Genomic DNA, 19,864 nt, shown 5'->3' with positions numbered 1-19,864 from the left:
TCCTTTATCCAGATACACCACGTCTACGGGCCTTCCTTTATCCAGATACACCACATCTACGGGCCTTCCTTTATCTAGATACACCACGTCTACAGGCCTTCCTTTATCCAGATACACCACGTCTACGGACCTTCCTTTATCTAGATACACCACGTCTACGGACCTTCCTTTATCTAGATACACCACGTCTACGGACCTTCCTTTATCTAGATACACCACATCTACGGGCCTTCCTTTATCTAGATACACCACGTCTACAGGCCTTCCTTTATCCAGATACACCACGTCTACGGGCCTTCCTTTATCTAGATACACCACATCTACAGGCCTTCCTTTATCCAGATACACCACGTCTACGGGCCTTCCTTTATCCAGATACACCACGTCTACGGACCTTCCTTTATCTAGATACACCACATCTACGGACCTTCCTTTATCCAGATACACCACATCTACGGGTCTTCCTTTATCTAGATACACCACATCTACGGGCCTTCCTTTATCTAGATACACCACATCTACGGGCCTTCCTTTATCTAGATACACCACGTCTACGGGCCTTCCTTTATCCAGATACACCACGTCTACGGACCTTCCTTTATCTAGATACACCACATCTACGGACCTTCCTTTATCCAGATACACCACATCTACGGGTCTTCCTTTATCTAGATACACCACATCTACGGGCCTTCCTTTATCTAGATACACCACATCTACGGGCCTTCCTTTATCTAGATACATCACATCTACGGGCCTTCCTTTATCTAGATACACCACATCTACGGGCCTTCCTTTATCTAGATACACCACGTCTACAGGCCTTCCTTTATCCAGATACACCACGTCTACGGGCCTTCCTTTATCTAGATACACCACGTCTACAGACCTTCCTTTATCTAGATACACCACATCTACGGGCCTTCCTTTATCTAGATGGAGACTCACCTCCTCATAGAAGGTAATAGATCGGTTTGGGAAGAACGATTTTTCATGAATCCATGCTGATTACTTCTAATGATACCGTTCTCATTACTACAATCTTGTATATAGTCTCTTATCACCCCCTCCAAGATCTTACATACTATTGGTGTTAGGCTGACTGCTCTGTAATTCCCAGGGATGTATTTTGGGCCCTTTTTTAAATATTGGAGCTACATTGGCTTTTCTCCAATCAGCTGGTACCATTCCAGTCAGTAGACTGTCAGTAAAAATGAGGAACAATGGTCTGGCAATTACTTGACCAAATTCCCTAAGTACCCTCGGGTGCAAGCCGTCTGGTCCCGGTGATTTATTAATGTTAAGTTTCCCAAGTCTAATTCTGTCCTCTGTCCTCCATGGAGGGGCTTCCTGTGATGTCATGAGGATAAACACTGCAGTTTTGGTTACTGAAGCTCCATGAGTCCCGTGTGAAGACTGAGGAACCAGATGACCCTCCTCATTCTTTATGGGGCCAATATGGTCTGTCCTCACTTTTTTACTGTTTACATACGTGAAGAATTTATTTTTCGCTATGTGCGGGGGGAGTATGGCCCGGCTGGGCGCAGTACTATTGCCATTACCTGTAAGGTGGGGTACAACCCAGCTGGGTGCAGTGTTACTACCTGTATGGGGGAGTAGGGCCCGGTTGGGTGCAGTATTACCTGTATGGGGGAGTAGGGCCCGGTTGGGTGCAGTATTACCTGTATGGGGGAGTAGGGCCCGGTTGGGTGCAGTATTACCTGTATGAGGGGAGTAGGGCCCGGTTGGGTGCAGTATTACCTGTATGGGGGAGTAGGGCCCGGTTGGGTGCAGTATTACCTGTATGAGGGGGGTAGGGCCCGGTTGGGTGCAGTATTACCTGTATGGGGGAGTAGAGCCTGGTTGGGTGCAGTATTACCTGTATGGGGGAGTAGAGCCCGGTTGGGTGCAGTATTACCTGTATGGGGGAGTAGGGCCCGGTTGGGTGCAGTATTACCTGTATGAGGGGGGTAGGGCCCGGTTGGGTGCAGTATTACCTGTATGGGGGAGTAGGGCCCGGTTGGGTGCAGTATTACCTGTATGGGGAGTAGGGCCCGGTTGGGTGCAGTATTACCTGTATGGGGGAGTAGGGCCCGGTTGGGTGCAGTATTACCTGTATGGGGGAGTAGGGCCTGGTTGGGTGCAGTATTACCTGTATGAGAGGAGTAGGGCCCGGTTGGGTGCAGTATTACCTGTATGGGGGAGTAGGGCCCGGTTGGGTGCAGTATTACCTGTATGGGGGAGTAGAGCCCGGTTGGGTGCAGTATTACCTGTATGGGGGAGTAGGGCCCGGTTGGGTGCAGTATTACCTGTATGAGGGGGGTAGGGCCCGGTTGGGTGCAGTATTACCTGTATGGGGGAGTAGGGCCCGGTTGGGTGCAGTATTACCTGTATGAGGGGAGTAGGGCCCGGTTGGGTGCAGTATTACCTGTATGAGAGGAGTAGGGCCCGGTTGGGTGCAGTATTACCTGTATGAGGGGAGTATGGCCCGGTTGGGTGCAGTATTACCTGTATGAGGGGAGTATGGCCCGGTTGGGTGCAGTATTACCTGTATGGGGGAGAATGGCCCGGTTGGGTGCAGTCTTACCTGTATGAGGGGAGTAGTGCCCGGTTGGGTGCAGTATTACCTGTATGGGGGAGTAGGGCCCGGTTGGGTGCAGTATTACCTGTATGAGGGGAGTAGGGCCCGGTTGGGTGCAGTATTACCTGTATGAGGGGAGTATGGCCCAGTTGGGTGCAGTATTACCTGTATGAGGGGGGTAGGGCCCGGTTGGGCGCAGTATTACCTGTATGGGGGAGTAGGGCCCGGTTGGGCGCAGTATTACCTGTATGGGGGAGTAGGGCCCGGTTGGGCGCAGTATTACCTGTATGGGGGAGTAGGGCCCGGTTGGGCGCAGTATTACCTGTATGGGGGAGTAGGGCCCGGTTGGGTGCAGTATTACCTGTATGGGGGAGTAGGGCCCGGTTGGGTGCAGTATTACCTGTATGGGGGAGTAGGGCCCGGTTGGGTGCAGTATTACCTGTATGGGGGAGTAGGGCCCGGTTGGGTGCAGTATTACCTGTATGGGGGAGTAGGGCCCGGTTGGGTGCAGTATTACCTGTATGAGGGGAGTAGGGCCCGGTTGGGTGCAGTATTACCTGTATGAGGGGAGTAGGGCCCGGTTGGGTGCAGTATTACCTGTATGGGGGAGTAGGGCCCGGTTGGGTGCAGTATTACCTGTATGGGGGAGTAGGGCCCGGTTGGGTGCAGTATTACCTGTATGGGGGAGTAGGACCCGGTTGGGTGCAGTATTACCTGTATGAGGGGAGTAGGGCCCGGTTGGGTGCAGTATTACCTGTATGGGGGAGTAGGGCCCGGTTGGGTGCAGTATTACCTGTATGGGGGAGTAGGGCCCAGTTGGGTGCAGTATTACCTGTATGGGGGAGTAGGACCCGGTTGGGTGCAGTATTACCTGTATGGGGGAGTAGGGCCCGGTTGGGTGCAGTATTACCTGTATGGGGGAGTAGGGCCCGGTTGGGTGCAGTATTACCTGTATGGGGGAGTAGGACCCGGTTGGGTGCAGTATTACCTGTATGGGGGAGTAGGACCCGGTTGGGTGCAGTATTACCTGTATGAGAGGGGTAGGGCCCGGTTGGGTGCAGTATTACCTGTATGGGGGAGTATGGCCCGGTTGGGTGCAGTATTACCTGTATGAGGGGAGTAGAGCCCGGTTGGGTGCAGTATTACCTGTATGGGGGAGTAGGGCCCGGTTGGGTGCAGTATTACCTGTATGGGGGAGTAGGGCCCGGTTGGGTGCAGTATTACCTGTATGGGGGAGTAGGGCCCGGTTGGGTGCAGTATTACCTGTATGGGGGAGTAGGGCCCGGTTGGGTGTAGTATTACCTGTATGAGGGGAGTATGGCCCGGTTGGGTGCAGTATTACCTGTATGGGGGAGTAGGGCCCGGTTGGGTGCAGTATTACCTGTATGGGGGAGTAGGGCCCGGTTGGGTGCAGTATTACCTGTATGGGGGAGTAGGGCCCGGTTGGGTGCAGTATTACCTGTATGGGGGAGTAGGGCCCGGTTGGATGCAGTATTACCTGTATGGGGGAGTAGGGCCCGGTTGGGTGCAGTATTACCTGTATGAGGGGGGTAGGGCCCGGTTGGGTGCAGTATTACCTGTATGGGGGAGTAGGGCCCGGTTGGGTGCAGTATTACCTGTATGGGGGAGTAGGGCCCGGTTGGGTGCAGTATTACCTGTATGAGGGGGGTAGGGCCCGGTTGGGTGCAGTATTACCTGTATGGGGGAGTAGGGCCCGGTTGGGTGCAGTATTACCTGTATGGGGGAGTAGGGCCCGGTTGGGTGCAGTATTACCTGTATGGGGGAGTAGGGCCCGGTTGGATGCAGTATTACCTGTATGGGGGAGTAGGGCCCGGTTGGGTGCAGTATTACCTGTATGAGGGGGGTAGGGCCCGGTTGGGTGCAGTATTACCTGTATGGGGGAGTAGGGCCCGGTTGGGTGCAGTATTACCTGTATGGGGGAGTAGGGCCCGGTTGGGTGCAGTATTACCTGTATGAGGGGGGTAGGGCCCGGTTGGGTGCAGTATTACCTGTATGGGGGAGTAGGGCCCGGTTGGGTGCAGTATTACCTGTATGGGGGAGTAGGGCCCGGTTGGGTGCAGTATTACCTGTATGAGGGGAGTAGGGCCCGGTTGGGTGCAGTATTACCTGTATGAGGGGAGTAGGGCCCGGTTGGGTGCAGTATTACCTGTATGGGGGAGTAGGGCCCGGTTGGGTGCAGTATTACCTGTATGGGGGAGTAGGGCCCGGTTGGGTGCAGTATTACCTGTATGGGGGAGTAGGGCCCGGTTGGGTCTCCGCTCAGTAGTGTCTCGCTGTTCATCTTGGTCTTCAGGCAGGCGATATATCGGCTACAAAAGTCTTTACAAAGTTCATTGACTTTCTCCAACTCCAGGAGGTGAATGCGGAGAACCTGGATGGCCTTCACCATCTACAGACACAGAGGAGGTCATTCACTGATATTACATGTACTATAATACACCTCCATCATCTCCCACATCCCTTCCGCTGCAGAGTCATGTGACAGGGAGATGCAGCACCCACCATATACAGATGACATACATACCAAGCTGTCCGTCTCTGGGTCATCCGAGAAGAAGTCCTTCCCCTCCTTGTGTTGTCTCCTGACAAACGTCTCGATGTCCAGATCAAAGCTGGCCGAGGTGGTTCCCTCCGAGCCCTGAGTGCAACCCTCACACTTCTCAAAGAGCAGAGCCAGGAGCGGGAAGAGGGGGTGTCTGCAAGAGAAGGTACAACACGGGGTGAGTGACAACTGAGGAGGAGACATAAGAGGGTGTCTGCAAGAGAAGGTGCAACACGGGGTGAGTGACAACTGAGGAGGAGACATAAGAGGGTGTCTGCAAGAGAAGGTGCAACACGGGGTGAGTGACAACTGAGGAGGAGACATAAGAGGGTGTCTGCAAGAGAAGGTGCAACACGGGGTGAGTGACAACTGAGGAGGAGACATAAGAGGGGTGTCTGGGGGAGAAGGTACAACACCGGGGGGAGTGACAACTGAGGAGGAGACATAAGAGGGGTGTCTGGGGGGGGGGGGGGTACAACACCGGGGTGAGTGACAACTGAGGAGGGGAAATAAGAGGGGTGTCTGGGGGAGAAGGTACAACATCGGGGTGAGTGGTGACAACTGAGGAGGAGACATATGAGGGGTGTCTGGGGGAGAAGGTACAACATCGGGGTGAGTGACAACTGAGGAGGAGACATATGAGGGGTGTCTGGGGGAGAAGGTACAACATCGGGGTGAGTGGTGACAACTGAGGAGGAGACATAATAGGGGTGTCTGGGGGAGAAGGTACAACACCAGGGTGAGTGACAACTGAGGAGGAGACATAAGAGGGGTGTCTGGGGGAGAAGGTACAAGCCGTACGCTCTCAACCCTGAGGATCTACAAGCCCTACGCTCTCAACCCTGAGGATCCACAAGCCCTACGCTCTCATCCCTGAGGATCCACAAGCCCTACGTTCTCAGCCCTGAGGATCTACAAGCCCTACGCTCTCAGCCCTGAGGATCTACAAGCCGTACGCTCTCATCCCTGAGGATCCACAAGCCCTACGTTCTCAGCCCTGAGGATCCACAAGCCCTACGCTCTCAGCCCTGAGGATCTACAAGCCCTTCGCTCTCAGCCCTGAGGATCCACAAGCCCTACGCTCTCAGCCCTGAGGATCCACAAGCCCTACGCTCTCAACCCTGAGGATCTACAAGCCGTACGCTCTCATCCCTGAGGATCCACAAGCCCTACGTTCTCAGCCCTGAGGATCTACAAGCCCTACGCTCTCAGCCCTGAGGATCTACAAGCCGTACGCTCTCATCCCTGAGGATCCACAAGCCCTGCGCTCTCAGCCCTGAGGATCCACAAGCCCTACGCTCTCAACCCTGAGGATCTACAAGCCGTACGCTCTCATCCCTGAGGATCCACAAGCCCTACGTTCTCAGCCCTGAGGATCTACAAGCCCTACGCTCTCAGCCCTGAGGATCTACAAGCCGTACGCTCTCATCCCTGAGGATCCACAAGCCCTGCGCTCTCAGCCCTGAGGATCCACAAGCCCTACGCTCTCAGCCCTGAGGATCTACAAGCCGTACGCTCTCATCCCTGAGGATCCACAAGCCCTACGTTCTCAGCCCTGAGGATCTACAAGCCCTACGCTCTCAGCCCTGAGGATCTACAAGCCGTACGCTCTCATCCCTGAGGATCTACAAGCCGTACGCTCTCATCCCTGAGGATCCACAAGCCCTACGTTCTCAGCCCTGAGGATCTACAAGCCCTACGCTCTCAGCCCTGAGGATCTACAAGCCCTACGCTCTCAGCCCTGAGGATCTACAAGCCCTACGCTCTCAGCCCTGAGGATCTACAAGCCGTACGCTCTCATCCCTGAGGATCCACAAGCCCTACGTTCTCAGCCCTGAGGATCTACAAGCCCTACGCTCTCAGCCCTGAGGATCTACAAGCCCTACGCTCTCAGCCCTGAGGATCTACAAGCCCTACGCTCTCAGCCCTGAGGATCTACAAGCTGTACGCTCTCATCCCTGAGGATCCACAAGCCCTACGTTCTCAGCCCTGAGGATCTACAAGCCCTACGCTCTCAGCCCTGAGGATCTACAAGCCCTACGCTCTCAGCCCTGAGGATCTACAAGCCCTACGCTCTCAGCCCTGAGGATCTACAAGCCCTACGCTCTCAACCCTGAGGATCTACAAGCCCTACGCTCTCAGCCCTGAGGATCTACAAGCCCTACGCTCTCAGCCCTGAGGATCTACAAGCCGTACGCTCTCATCCCTGAGGATCCACAAGCCGTACGCTCTCATCCCTGAGGATCCACAAGCCCTACGCTCTCAGCCCTGAGGATCTACAAGCCCTACGCTCTCAGCCCTGAGGATCCACAAGCCCTACGCTCTCAGCCCTGAGGATCCACAAGCCCTACGCTCTCAGCCCTGAGGATCCACAAGCCCTACGCTCTCAACCCTGAGGATCTAAAAGCCATACGCTCTCAACCCTGAGGATCTACAAGCCGTACGCTCTCAACCCTGAGGATCCACAAGCCGTACGCTCTCAACCCTGAGGATCTACAAGCCGTACGCTCTCAACCCTGAGGATCCACAAGCCGTACGCTCTCAACCCTGAGGATCTACAAGCCCTACGCTCTCAACCCTGAGGATCTACAAGCCCTACGCTCTCAACCCTGAGGATCTACAAGCCCTACGCTCTCAACCCTGAGGATCTACAAGCCCTACGCTCTCAACCCTGAGGGTCTACAAGCCGTACGCTCTCAACCCTGAGGATCTACAAGCCGTACGCTCTCAACCCTGAGGAGCTACAAGCCGTACGCTCTCAGCCTGGAGGATCCACAAGCCGTACGCTCTCAGCCCTGAGGATCCACAAGCCCTACGCTCTCAGCCCTGAGGATCCACAAGCCCTACGCTCTCAGCCCTGAGGATCTACAAGCCCTACGCTCTCAGCCCTGAGGATCCACAAGCCCTACGCTCTCAGCCCTGAGGATCTACAAGCCCTACGCTCTCAACCCTGAGGATCTACAAGCCGTACGCTCTCAACCCTGAGGATCTACAAGCCGTACGCTCTCAACCCTGAGGATCTACAAGCCGTACGCTCTCAAACCTGAGGGTCTACAAGCCGTACGCTCTCAACCCTGAGGATCCACAAGCCCTACGCTCTCAACCCTGAGGATCCACAAGCCCTGCGCTCTCAACCCTGAGGATCTACAAGCCGTACGCTCTCAACCCTGAGGATCTACAAGCCCTACGCTCTCAACCCTGAGGATCTACAAGCCGTACGCTCTCAGCCCTGAGGATCTACAAGCCGTACGCTCTCAAACCTGAGGGTCTACAAGCCGTACGCTCTCAACCCTGAGGATCCACAAGCCCTACGCTCTCAACCCTGAGGATCCACAAGCCCTGCGCTCTCAACCCTGAGGATCTACAAGCCGTACGCTCTCAACCCTGAGGATCTACAAGCCCTACGCTCTCAACCCTGAGGATCTACAAGCCGTACGCTCTCAGCCCTGAGGATCTACAAGCCCTACGCTCTCAACCCTGAGGATCTACAAGCCCTACGCTCTCAACCCTGAGGATCCACAAGCCGTACGCTCTCAGCCCTGAGGATCTACAAGCCGTACTCTCTCAACCCTGAGGATCTACAAGCCGTACGCTCTCAGCCCTGAGGATCTACAAGCCCTACGCTCTCAACCCTGAGGATCTACAAGCCCTACGCTCTCAACCCTGAGGATCTACAAGCCCTACGCTCTCAACCCTGAGGATCCACAAGCCGTACGCTCTCAACCCTGAGGATCTACAAGCCCTACGCTCTCAACCCTGAGGATCTACAAGCCGTACGCTCTCAGCCCTGAGGATCTACAAGCCCTACGCTCTCAGCCCTGAGGATCTACAAGCCCTACGCTCTCAGCCCTGAGGATCTACAAGCCGTACGCTCTCAGCCCTTAGGATCTACAAGCCGTACGCTCTCAACCCTGAGGATCCACAAGCCGTACGCGCTCAGCCCTGAGGATCCACAAGCCCTACGCTCTCAGCCCTGAGGATCTACAAGCCCTACGCTCTCCACCCTGAGGATCCACAAGCCGTACGCTCTCAGCCCTGAGGATCTACAAGCCCTACGCTCTCCACCCTGAGGATCCACAAGCCGTACGCTCTCAACCCTGAGGATCTACAAGCCGTACGCTCTCAACCCTGAGGATCCACAAGCCATGCGCTCTCAACCCTGAGGATCCACAAACCCTACGCTCTCAGCCCTGAGGATCTACAAGCCATGCGCTCTCAACCCTGAGGATCCACAAACCCTACGCTCTCAGCCCTGAGGATCTACAAGCCGTACGTTCTCAACCCTGAGGATCCACAAGCCGTACGCTCTCAGCCCTGAGGATCCACAAGCCATGCGCTCTCAGCCCTGAGGATCCACAAGCAGTATGCTCTCAAGGGTAGGGTGCACGAGAGGTACCCCTAGAAGGGTAGGGTGCACGAGAGGTACCCCTAGTAGGGTAGAGTGCACGAGAGGTACCCCGAGTAGGGTAGGCAGGGAGGAACAGTATAACACACAACCTCAGATTGGTGCGAGGGAACACCAGAAGAACACGAGGAGGAGGCAGTATGTAGGCAGGGTGGGGGTGGGGACATACAATGGGCAGTATGTAGGCAGGGTGGGGGTGGGGACATACAATGGGCAGTATGTAGGCAGGGTGGGGGATGGGACATACAATGGGCAATATGTAGGCAGGGAGGGGGTGGGGACATACAATGGGCAGTATGTAGGCAGGGTGGGGGTGGGGACATACAATGGGCAGTATGTAGGCAGGGTGGGGGTGGGGACATACAATGGGCAGTATGTAGGCAGGGTGGGGGTGGGGACATACAATGGGCAGTATGTAGGCAGGGTGGGGGATGGGACATACAATGGGCAATATGTAGGCAGGGAGGGGGTGGGGACAAACAATGGGCAGTATGTAGGCAGGGTGGGGACATACAATGGGCAGTATGTAGGCAGGGTGGGGATGGGACATACAATGGGCAGTATGTAGGCAGGGTGGGGGTGGGGACATACAATGGGCAGTATGTAGGCAGGGTGGGGACATACAATGGGCAGTATGTAGGCAGGGTGGGGATGGGACATACAATGGGCAGTATGTAGGCAGGGTGGGGGTGGGGACATACAATGGGCAGTATGTAGGCAGGGTGGGGGTGGGGACATACATTGGGCAGTATGTAGGCAGGGTGGGGACATACAATGGGCAGTATGTAGGCAGGGTGGGGATGGGACATACAATGGGCAGTATGTAGGCAGGGTGGGGGTGGGGACATACAATGGGCAGTATGTAGGCAGGGTGGGGACATACAATGGGCAGTATGTAGGCAGGGTGGGGACATACAATGGGCAGTATGTAGGCAGGGTGGGGATGGGACATACAATGGGCAATATGTAGGCAGGGTGGGGACATACAATGGGCAGTATGTAGGCAGGGTGGGGGTGGGGACATACAATGGGCAGTATGTAGGCAGGGTGGGGACATACAATGGGCAGTATGTAGGCAGGGTGGGGGTGGGGACATACAATGGGCAGTATGTAGGCAGGTTGGGGGTGGGGACATACAATGGGCAGTATGTAGGCAGTGTGAGGGTGGGGACATACAATGGGCAGTATGTAGGCAGTGTGAGGGTGGGGACATACAATGGGCAGTATGTAGGCAGTGTGAGGGTGGGGACATACAATGGGCAGTATGTAGGCAGGGTGGGGGTGGGGACATACAATGGGCAGTATGTAGGCAGGGTGGGGGTGGGGACATACAATGGGCAGTATGTAGGCAGGGTGGGGGATGGGACATACAATGGGCAATATGTAGGCAGGGAGGGGGTGGGGACAAACAATGGGCAATATGTAGGCAGGGTGGGGATGGGACATACAATGGGCAGTATGTAGGCAGGGTGGGGGTGGGGACATACAATGGGCAGTATGTAGGCAGGGTGGGGGTGGGGACATACATTGGGCAGTATGTAGGCAGGGTGGGGACATACAATGGGCAGTATGTAGGCAGGGTGGGGATGGGACATACAATGGGCAATATGTAGGCAGGGTGGGGACATTCAATGGGCAGTATGTAGGCAGGGTGGGGATGGGACATACAATGGGCAGTATGTAGGCAGGGTGGGGGTGGGGACATACATTGGGCAGTATGTAGGCAGGGTGGGGGATGGGACATACAATGGGCAGTATGTAGGCAGGGTGGGGGTGGGGACATACAATGGGCAGTATGTAGGCAGTGTGAGGGTGGGGACATACAATGGGCAGTATGTAGGCAGTGCGGGGGAGGGGGACACACAATGGGCAGTATGTAGGCAGGGTGGGGGTGGGGACATACATTGGGCAGTATGTAGGCAGGGTGGGGACATACAATGGGCAGTATGTAGGCAGGGTGGGGGATGGGACATACAATGGGCAGTATGTAGGCAGTGTGGGGGAGGGGACATACAATGGGCAGTACGGAGGGGGAGGGGACACACAAAGGGCACTTTGCACACGGGGGAGGGGAGGGACTGACCTGTAAATGGACTGTTTATCGGCCTCCATAGGACTCTCGGCGGTCCCCGGCGGGCTCGGCAGCGTGGCCGCCTCCCCACACACAGCTTCCTGCTCCGTCTTGAAATGCGTCACCACCTGAATCTAGAGACACAGAGAGGAAAATCAGCCGATAAGCCCCGCCCCCGAGGGTATATGAACAAAAAAAGTCCCGCCCCCGAGGCACTATGAATGGAATACCTCTGCGGCTCCCCCCAGCACCCTATCACTGCTATCTGTCATTCAGCCCTCCTGACCTGTGATTGGACAGGGAGGGGGGCGGGGTCTTACCTGCTGGTCCTCGGAATAATCCTCCATGCCCAGTCTCTCTGTGGACATCATGTGACTCGGTGTGATCTCCTCATTTCCCAGCGGATCGGAGGGAGAGATCGTCAGCGCCGCCCTGCAGGGAGATCACAGTCATCACATCACTCCTCTGTGTGGCGGGGGCATCAATTCAATGCCGAGAAGAGGGCCCCCCTGGTAATTACAACAGATCGGGGGAGGGGCTGCTTTCTCCGCCCCTCCCCCGATCCCCCGAAGAAGTATTTGCAGGGCGCATAAAAAGTGCAGCAGCAATAAGGGGGGGGAGGGGTTATATATTCACATTCCTCCCAACAGTCCCGGATTGTGCGGGACGGTCCCGCTAAGTCAGGGGCTGTAAAGGTTCCACCCCCCCGGGGGGCGGATCTATCTGCACCTTGAGGAGGAGTCTGATCACAGTGTGTGATTTGCATATAAATGATAAATGACATATAGATGATTTGCATATGAATAAGCTACAGAGGCTCTTTAATATGCAAATCCCGCCCCCAGCTCATTTATATGCAAAGCAGAGGGAGGCTCCTCCTCCACGCCAGTCACTTCCACACCCTCCTGACCCCTGAGCCCGACACCCTCCTGACCCCTGAGCCCAACACCCTCCTGACCCCCGAGCGTCACACCCTCCTGACCCCGACACCCTCCTGACCCCTGAGCGTCACACCCTCCTGACCCCGACACCCTCCTGACCCCCGAGCATCACACCCTCCTGACCCCGACACCCTCCTGACCCCGACACCCTCCTGACCCCCGAGCATCACACCCTCCTGACCCCGACACCCTCCTGACCCTGACACCCTCCTGACCCCTGAGCCCGACACCCTCCTGACCCCCGAGCCCGACACCCTCCTGACCCCCGAGCGTCACACCCTCCTGACCCCGACACCCTCCTGACCCCTGAGCGTCACACCCTCCTGACCCCGACACCCTCCTGACCCTGACACCCTCCTGACCCCCGAGCCCGACACCCTCCTGACCCCCGAGCCCGACACCCTCCTGACCCCGACACCCTCCTGACCCCCGAGCCCGACACCCTCCTCACCCCCGAGCCCGACACCCTCCTGACCCCTGAGCCCGACACCCTCCTGACCCCTGAGCCCGACACCCTCCTGACCCCTGAGCCCGACACCCTCCTGACCCCTGAGCCCGACACCCTCCTGACCCCTGAGCCCGACACCCTCCTGACCCCCGAGCCCGACACCCTCCTGACCCCTGAGCCCGACACCCTCCTGACCCCTGAGCCCGACACCCTCCTGACCCCTGAGCCCGACACCCTCCTGACCCCCGAGCCCGACACCCTCCTGACCCCCGAGCCCGACACCCTCCTGACCCCCGAGCCCGACACCCTCCTGACCCCTGAGCCCAACACCCTCCTGACCCCTGAGCCCAACACCCTCCTGACCCCTGAGCCCAACACCCTCCTGACCCCTGAGCGTCACACCCTCCTGACCCCCGAGCCCAACACCCTCCTGACCCCCGAGCCCGACACCCTCCTGACCCCCGAGCGTCACAACTTCCTGACCCCCGAGCCCAACACCCTCCTGACCCCCGAGCCCAACACCCTCCTGACCCCCGAGCGTCACACCCTCCTGACCCCCGAGCCCAACACCCTCCTGAACCCTGAGCGTCACACCCTCCTGACCCCTGAGCCCGACACCCTCCTGACCCCCGAGCCCGACACCCTCCTGACCCCTGAGCCCAACACCCTCCTGACCCCTGAGCGTCACACCCTCCTGACCCCTGAGCCCGACACCCTCCTGACCCCCGAGCCCAACACCCTCCTGACCCCTGAGCGTCACACCCTCCTGACCCCCGAGCGTCACACCCTCCTGACCCCCGAGCGTCACACCCTCCTGACCCCCGAGCGTCACACCCTCCTGACCCCCGAGCGTCACACCCTCCTGACCCCCGAGCCCAACACCCTCCTGACCCCCGAGCCCAACACCCTCCTGACCCCCGAGCCCAACACCCTCCTGACCCCCGAGCGTCACAACCTCCTGACCCCGACACCCTCCTGACCCCTGAGCCCGACACCCTCCTGACCCCCGAGCCCGACACCCTCCTGACCCCTGAGCGTCACACCCTCCTGACCCCCGAGCGTCACACCCTCCTGACCCCTGAGCGTCACACCCTCCTGACCCCTGAGCCCAATACCCTCCTGACCCCCGAGCCCGACACCCTCCTGACCCCCGAGCCCAACACCCTCCTGACCCCCGAGCGTCACACCCTCCTGACCCCCGAGCCCAACACCCTCCTGACCCCCGAGCCCGACACCCTCCTGACCCCCGAGCATCACACCCTCCTGACCCCCGAGCCCAACACCCTCCTGACCCCTGAGCCCGACACCCTCCTGACCCCTGAGCCCGACACCCTCCTGACCCCCGAGCGTCACACCCTCCTGACCCCCGAGCCCAACACCCTCCTGACCCCTGAGCCCGACACCCTCCTGACCCCCGAGCCCAACACCCTCCTGACCCCTGAGCCCGACACCCTCCTGACCCCTGAGCCCGACACCCTCCTGACCCCTGAGCCCGACACCCTCCTGACCCCTGAGCCCGACACCCTCCTGACCCCCGAGCCCGACACCCTCCTGACCCCCGAGCATCACACCCTCCTGACCCCCGAGCCCAACACCCTCCTGACCCCTGAGCCCGACACCCTCCTGACCCCTGAGCCCGACACCCTCCTGACCCCCGAGCGTCACACCCTCCTGACCCCCGAGCCCGACACCCTCCTGACCCCTGAGCCCGACACCCTCCTGACCCCCGAGCCCAACACCCTCCTGACCCCTGAGCCCGACACCCTCCTGACCCCTGAGCCCGACACCCTCCTGACCCCTGAGCCCGACACCCTCCTGACCCCTGAGCCCGACACCCTCCTGAGCGTCACACCCTCCTGACCCCTGAGCCCAACACCCTCCTGACCCCGACACCCTCCTGAGCGTCACACCCTCCTGACCCCTGAGCCCAACACCCTCCTGACCCCGACACCCTCCTGACCCCCGAGCGTCACACCCTCCTGACCCCCGAGCCCAACACCCTCCTGACCCCCGAGCGTCACACCCTCCTGACCCCCGAGCCCAACACCCTCCTGACCCCCGAGCGTCACACCCTCCTGACCCCTGAGTTCATACTCCTGACCTCTGCACTGTGAGTTGCACACAATGTACAGTAATGGGGGGGGAAGGATTTATCGGTTGCACACAATGTACAGTAATGGGGGGAAGGATTTATCAGTTGCACACAATGTACAGTAATGGGGGGGGATTTATCAGTTGCACACAATGTACAGTGATGTATTAAACGTGGACCCCCCCCTCCTGAAGGAGACCAGGGGGGTTGCCAGTTACAAAACAAACAAATCCCACCAAGAGGAGTTTTGGGGATTTTACAGGCAAAAGAAAATATAAACAAAATGTAAATGAATATTTATTATTTATATAATGTGATCACCGGCATGAGAATCATTAACAACAAGATGTTCAGCCCAAAGTAATGGGGGAAGGATTTATCGGTTGCACACAATGTACAGTAATGGGGGGGGAAGGATTTATGGGTTGTACAGTAATGGGGGGGAAGGATTTAGGAGTTGCACACAATGTACAGTAATGGGGGGAGGATTTATGGGTTGCACACAATGTACAGTAATGGGGGGAGGATTTATGGGTTGCACACAATGTACAGTGATGGGGGGGGAGGATTTATGAGTTGCACACAATGTACAGTGATGGGGGGGGAGGATTTATGGGTTGCACACAATGTACAGTAATGGGGGGGAAGGATTTATGGGTTGCACACAATGTACAGTGATGGGGGGGGAGGATTTATGGGTTGCACACAATGTACGGTGATGGGGGGGGGGTTTATGGGTTGCACACAATGTACAGTGATGGGGGGGGAAGGATTTAGGAGTTGCACACAATGTACAGTAATGGGGGGGGGATTTATGGGTTGCACACAATGTACAGTAATGGGGGGGGAGGATTTATGGGTGGCACACAATGTACAGTAATGGGGGGGGAAGGATTTAGGAGTTGCACACAATGTACAGTAATGGGGGGGGATTTATGGGTTGCACACAATGTACAGTGATGGGGGGGGAGGATTTATGGGTTGCACACAATGTACAGTAATGGGGGGAGGATTTATGGGTTGCACACAATGTACAGTAATGGGGTGAAGGATTTATGGGTTGCACACAATGTACAGTAATGGGGGGGGAAGGATTTAGGAGTTGCACACAATGTACAGTAATGGGGGGGGGAGGATTTATGGGTTGCACACAATGTACAGTAATGGGGGGGGAAGGATTTAGGAGTTGCACACAATGTACAGTAATGGGGGGGGGGATTTATGGGTTGCACACAATGTACAGTAATGGGGGGGGGAGGATTTATGGGTTGCACACAATGTACAGTAATGGGGGGAAGGATTTATGGGTTGCACACAATGTACAGTAATGGGGGGGGAGGATTTATGGGTGGCACACAATGTACAGTAATGGGGGGGGAAGGATTTAGGAGTTGCACACAATGTACAGTAATGGGGGGGGGATTTATGGGTTGCACACAATGTACAGTAATGGGGGGGGGAGGATTTATGGGTTGCACACAATGTACAGTAATGGGGGGAAGGATTTATGGGTTGCACACAATGTACAGTAATGGGGGGGGGAGGATTTATGGGTGGCACACAATGTACAGTAATGGGGGGGAAGGATTTAGGAGTTGCACACAATGTACAGTAATGGGGGGAAGGATTTATGGGTTGCACACAATGTACAGTAATGGGGGGGAAGGATTTATGGGTGGCACACAATGTACAGTAATGGGGGGGAAGGATTTATGGGTTGTACAGTAATGGGGGGGAAGGATTTATGGGTTGCACACAATGTACAGTAATGGGGGGAGGATTTATGGGTTGCACACAATGTACAGTAATTAGGGAAGGATTTATGGGTTGCACACAATGTACAGTAATGGGGGGAGGATTTAGGAGTTGCACACAATGTACAGTAATGGGGGGGGAGGATTTATGGGTTGCACACAATGTACAGTGATGGGGGGGAAGGATTTATGGGTGGCACACAATGTACAGTAATGGGGGGGAAGGATTTATGGGTTGCACACAATGTACAGTAATGGGGGGAAGGATTTATCAGTTGCACACAATGTACAGTAATGGGGGGAAGGATTTATGGGTTGCACACAATGTACAGTGATGGGGGGGGAATGATTTATGGGTTGCACACAATGTACAGTAATGGGGGGGAAGGATTTATCAGTTGCACACAATGTACAGTAATGGGGGGAAGGATTTATGGGTTGCACACAATGTACAGTAATGGGGGGGAAGGATTTATGAAATGCACACAATGTACAGTAATGGGGGGGAAGGATTTATGGGTTGTACAGTAATGGGGGGGAAGGATTTATGGGTTGTACAGTAATGGGGGGGAGGATTTATGGGTTGCACACAATGTACAGTAATGGGGGGGAAGGATTTAGGAGTTGCACACAATGTACAGTAATGGGGGGAAGGATTTATGGGTTGCACACAATGTACAGTAATTAGGGAAGGATTTATGGGTTGCACACAATGTACAGTAATGGGGGGGAAGGATTTATGGGTTGCACACAATGTACAGTAATGGGGGGAAGGATTTATGGTTTGCACACAATGTACAGTAATGGGGGGGAAGGATTTATGGGTTGCACACAATGTACGGTGATGGGGGGGGGGATTTAGGAGTTGCACACAATGTACAGTAATGGGGGGGGAAGGATTTATGGGTTGCACACAATGTACAGTAATGGGGGGGAAGGATTTATGGGTTGCACACAATGTACAGTAATGGGGGGGAAGGATTTATGGGTTGCACACAATGTACAGTAATGGGGGGGAAGGATTTATGGGTTGCACACAATGTACGGTGATGGGGGGGGGGATTTAGGAATTGCACACAATGTACAGTAATGGGGGGGGAAGGATTTATGGGTTGCACACAATGTACAGTAATGGGGGGGAAGGATTTATGGGTTGCGCACAATGTACAGTAATGGGGGGGGAGGATTTATGGGTTGTACAGTAATGGGGGGGAAGGATTTATGGGTTGTACAGTAATGGGGGGGAGGATTTATGGGTTGCACACAATGTACAGTAATGGGGGGGAAGGATTTATGGGTTGCGCACAATGTACAGTAATGGGGGGGAAGGATTTATGGGTTGCACACAATGTACAGTAATGGGGGGGAAGGATTTATGGGTTGCACACAATGTACAGTAATGGGGGGGAAGGATTTATGGGTTGCACACAATGTACAGTAATGGGGGGGAAGGATTTATGGGTTGCACACAATGTACGGTGATGGGGGGGGGGGTTAGGAATTGCACACAATGTACAGTAATGGGGGGGGAAGGATTATGGGTTGCACACAATGTACAGTAATGGGGGGGAAGGATTTATGGGTTGCGCACAATGTACAGTAATGGGGGGGGAGGATTTATGGGTTGCACACAATGTACAGTAATGGGGGGGAAGGATTTATGGGTTGCACACAATGTACAGTAATGGGGGGGAAGGATTTATGGGTTGCGCACAATGTACAGTAATGGGGGGGAAGGATTTATGGGTTGCACACAATGTACAGTAATGGGGGGGAAGGATTTATGAGTTGCACACAATGTACAGTAATGGGGGGGAAGGATTTATGGGTTGCACACAATGTACAGTAATGGGGGGGAAGGATTTATGGGTTGCACACAATGTACAGTAATGGGGGGGAAGGATTTATGGGTTGCACACAATGTACAGTAATGGGGGGGGAGGATTTATGGGTTGCACACAATGTACAGTAATGGGGGGGAAGGATTTATGGGTTGCACACAATGTACAGTAATGGGGGGGAAGGATTTATGAGTTGCACACAATGTACAGTAATGGGGGGGAAGGATTTATGGGTTGCACACAATGTACAGTAATGGGGGGGAAGGATTTATGGGTTGCACACAATGTACGGTGATGGGGGGGGGGGATTTAGGAGTTGCACACAATGTACAGTAATGGGGGGGGAAGGATTTATGGGTTGTACATTGAGGGGGGAAGGATTTATGGGTTGCACGGAGTCGGGGTGATCATCACACTGTACACAACATCCCAGCCCCCTCCCTCTTTCTCCCGTAGCCCCGCCCCGCCAGCCTGGCCCCTCCCTCCCCGGGCTCCCCTCCCCCCGGTAACAGGCGGCCGGGCGCTGCGATTGGCTGCTGGCTGAGGCGGCGTCTCCCTATTGGCGGGCGGGGTGAGGCGCGGGCCGGAGGGGAGGGCGTGTCTAGGGCGCGCGCACAGGGAGGGGGAGGTGCCGGGGGCGCGCAGTGAAGGCTCGGTGGGAGCCCGGGGGCGCGCGGTAGAGGCGGCGGGTACAGCGGAGGGGTGTGGGGTGTCGGAGGGACCGGCTGGGGGGTGTCGGGGGTGTGCGGGGGGCCGGGGAGAGGCGCGGGCCGGCGGGCGGGCCAGGTGACTGACAGCTTACCCGGTGCCAATCTTCGTCACACTGACAAGCGGCTGCAGCAATCGGGACCCGCAGGGGCGCCTACGTCATCACGTACCACGCCGCACATTACCATAAGCCTGGCCGGCGTGTGACGTCATTCCGCCAAAGGCTTCCCGATAGGCTGGCCCGCTGTCCGCCTCATTAGTATGTATAGAAGGGTACGCCCACCGCCTGGGACTACCTGCGCATGCGCACTCGGAGTGTGACTGAGGAGAGCGGCGACCAATCACATTCCAGATAACGGAACCAGCTGAAGGGAGACGCTGATTGGTGGCCGTGTACAGCCCCTCAGACCCCCCCAATGTGTACAATGTTCATATATCCACCCTCTATTCTTATAGATCA

At 56.2% G+C, this 19,864-nt stretch overlaps 1 protein-coding gene across 2 annotated transcripts in view; it reads right to left on the bottom strand.

Moving 5' to 3' along the window:
- PKNOX1 (PBX/knotted 1 homeobox 1) overlaps window positions 1–19,597 on the bottom strand; it is a 42,892-nt gene extending 23,295 nt beyond the window's left edge. Inside the window, exons 1-5 of one of the 2 annotated variants that reach the window (XM_040334202.1) lie at window positions 19,499–19,597; window positions 11,941–12,052; window positions 11,633–11,754; window positions 5,127–5,298; window positions 4,827–4,991 (exon numbers count right to left, since the gene is read on the bottom strand). In XM_040334202.1, coding sequence (XP_040190136.1) covers window positions 4,827–4,991; window positions 5,127–5,298; window positions 11,633–11,754; window positions 11,941–11,991 — 510 coding nt within the window. In that variant the 5' untranslated portion in view covers window positions 11,992–12,052; window positions 19,499–19,597. The remainder of the gene's footprint in view (window positions 1–4,826; window positions 4,992–5,126; window positions 5,299–11,632; window positions 11,755–11,940; window positions 12,053–19,498) is intronic. The other variant, XM_040334203.1, reaches the window with a different exon arrangement.
- Window positions 19,598–19,864: the final 267 nt, after the last annotated feature.

This window comes from Rana temporaria, assembly GCF_905171775.1.
Source record: "Rana temporaria chromosome 2 unlocalized genomic scaffold, aRanTem1.1 chr2r, whole genome shotgun sequence".
Taxonomy (NCBI): Eukaryota; Metazoa; Chordata; class Amphibia; order Anura; family Ranidae; genus Rana; species Rana temporaria.
This window is presented reverse-complemented; position numbering and strand designations above follow the sequence as displayed.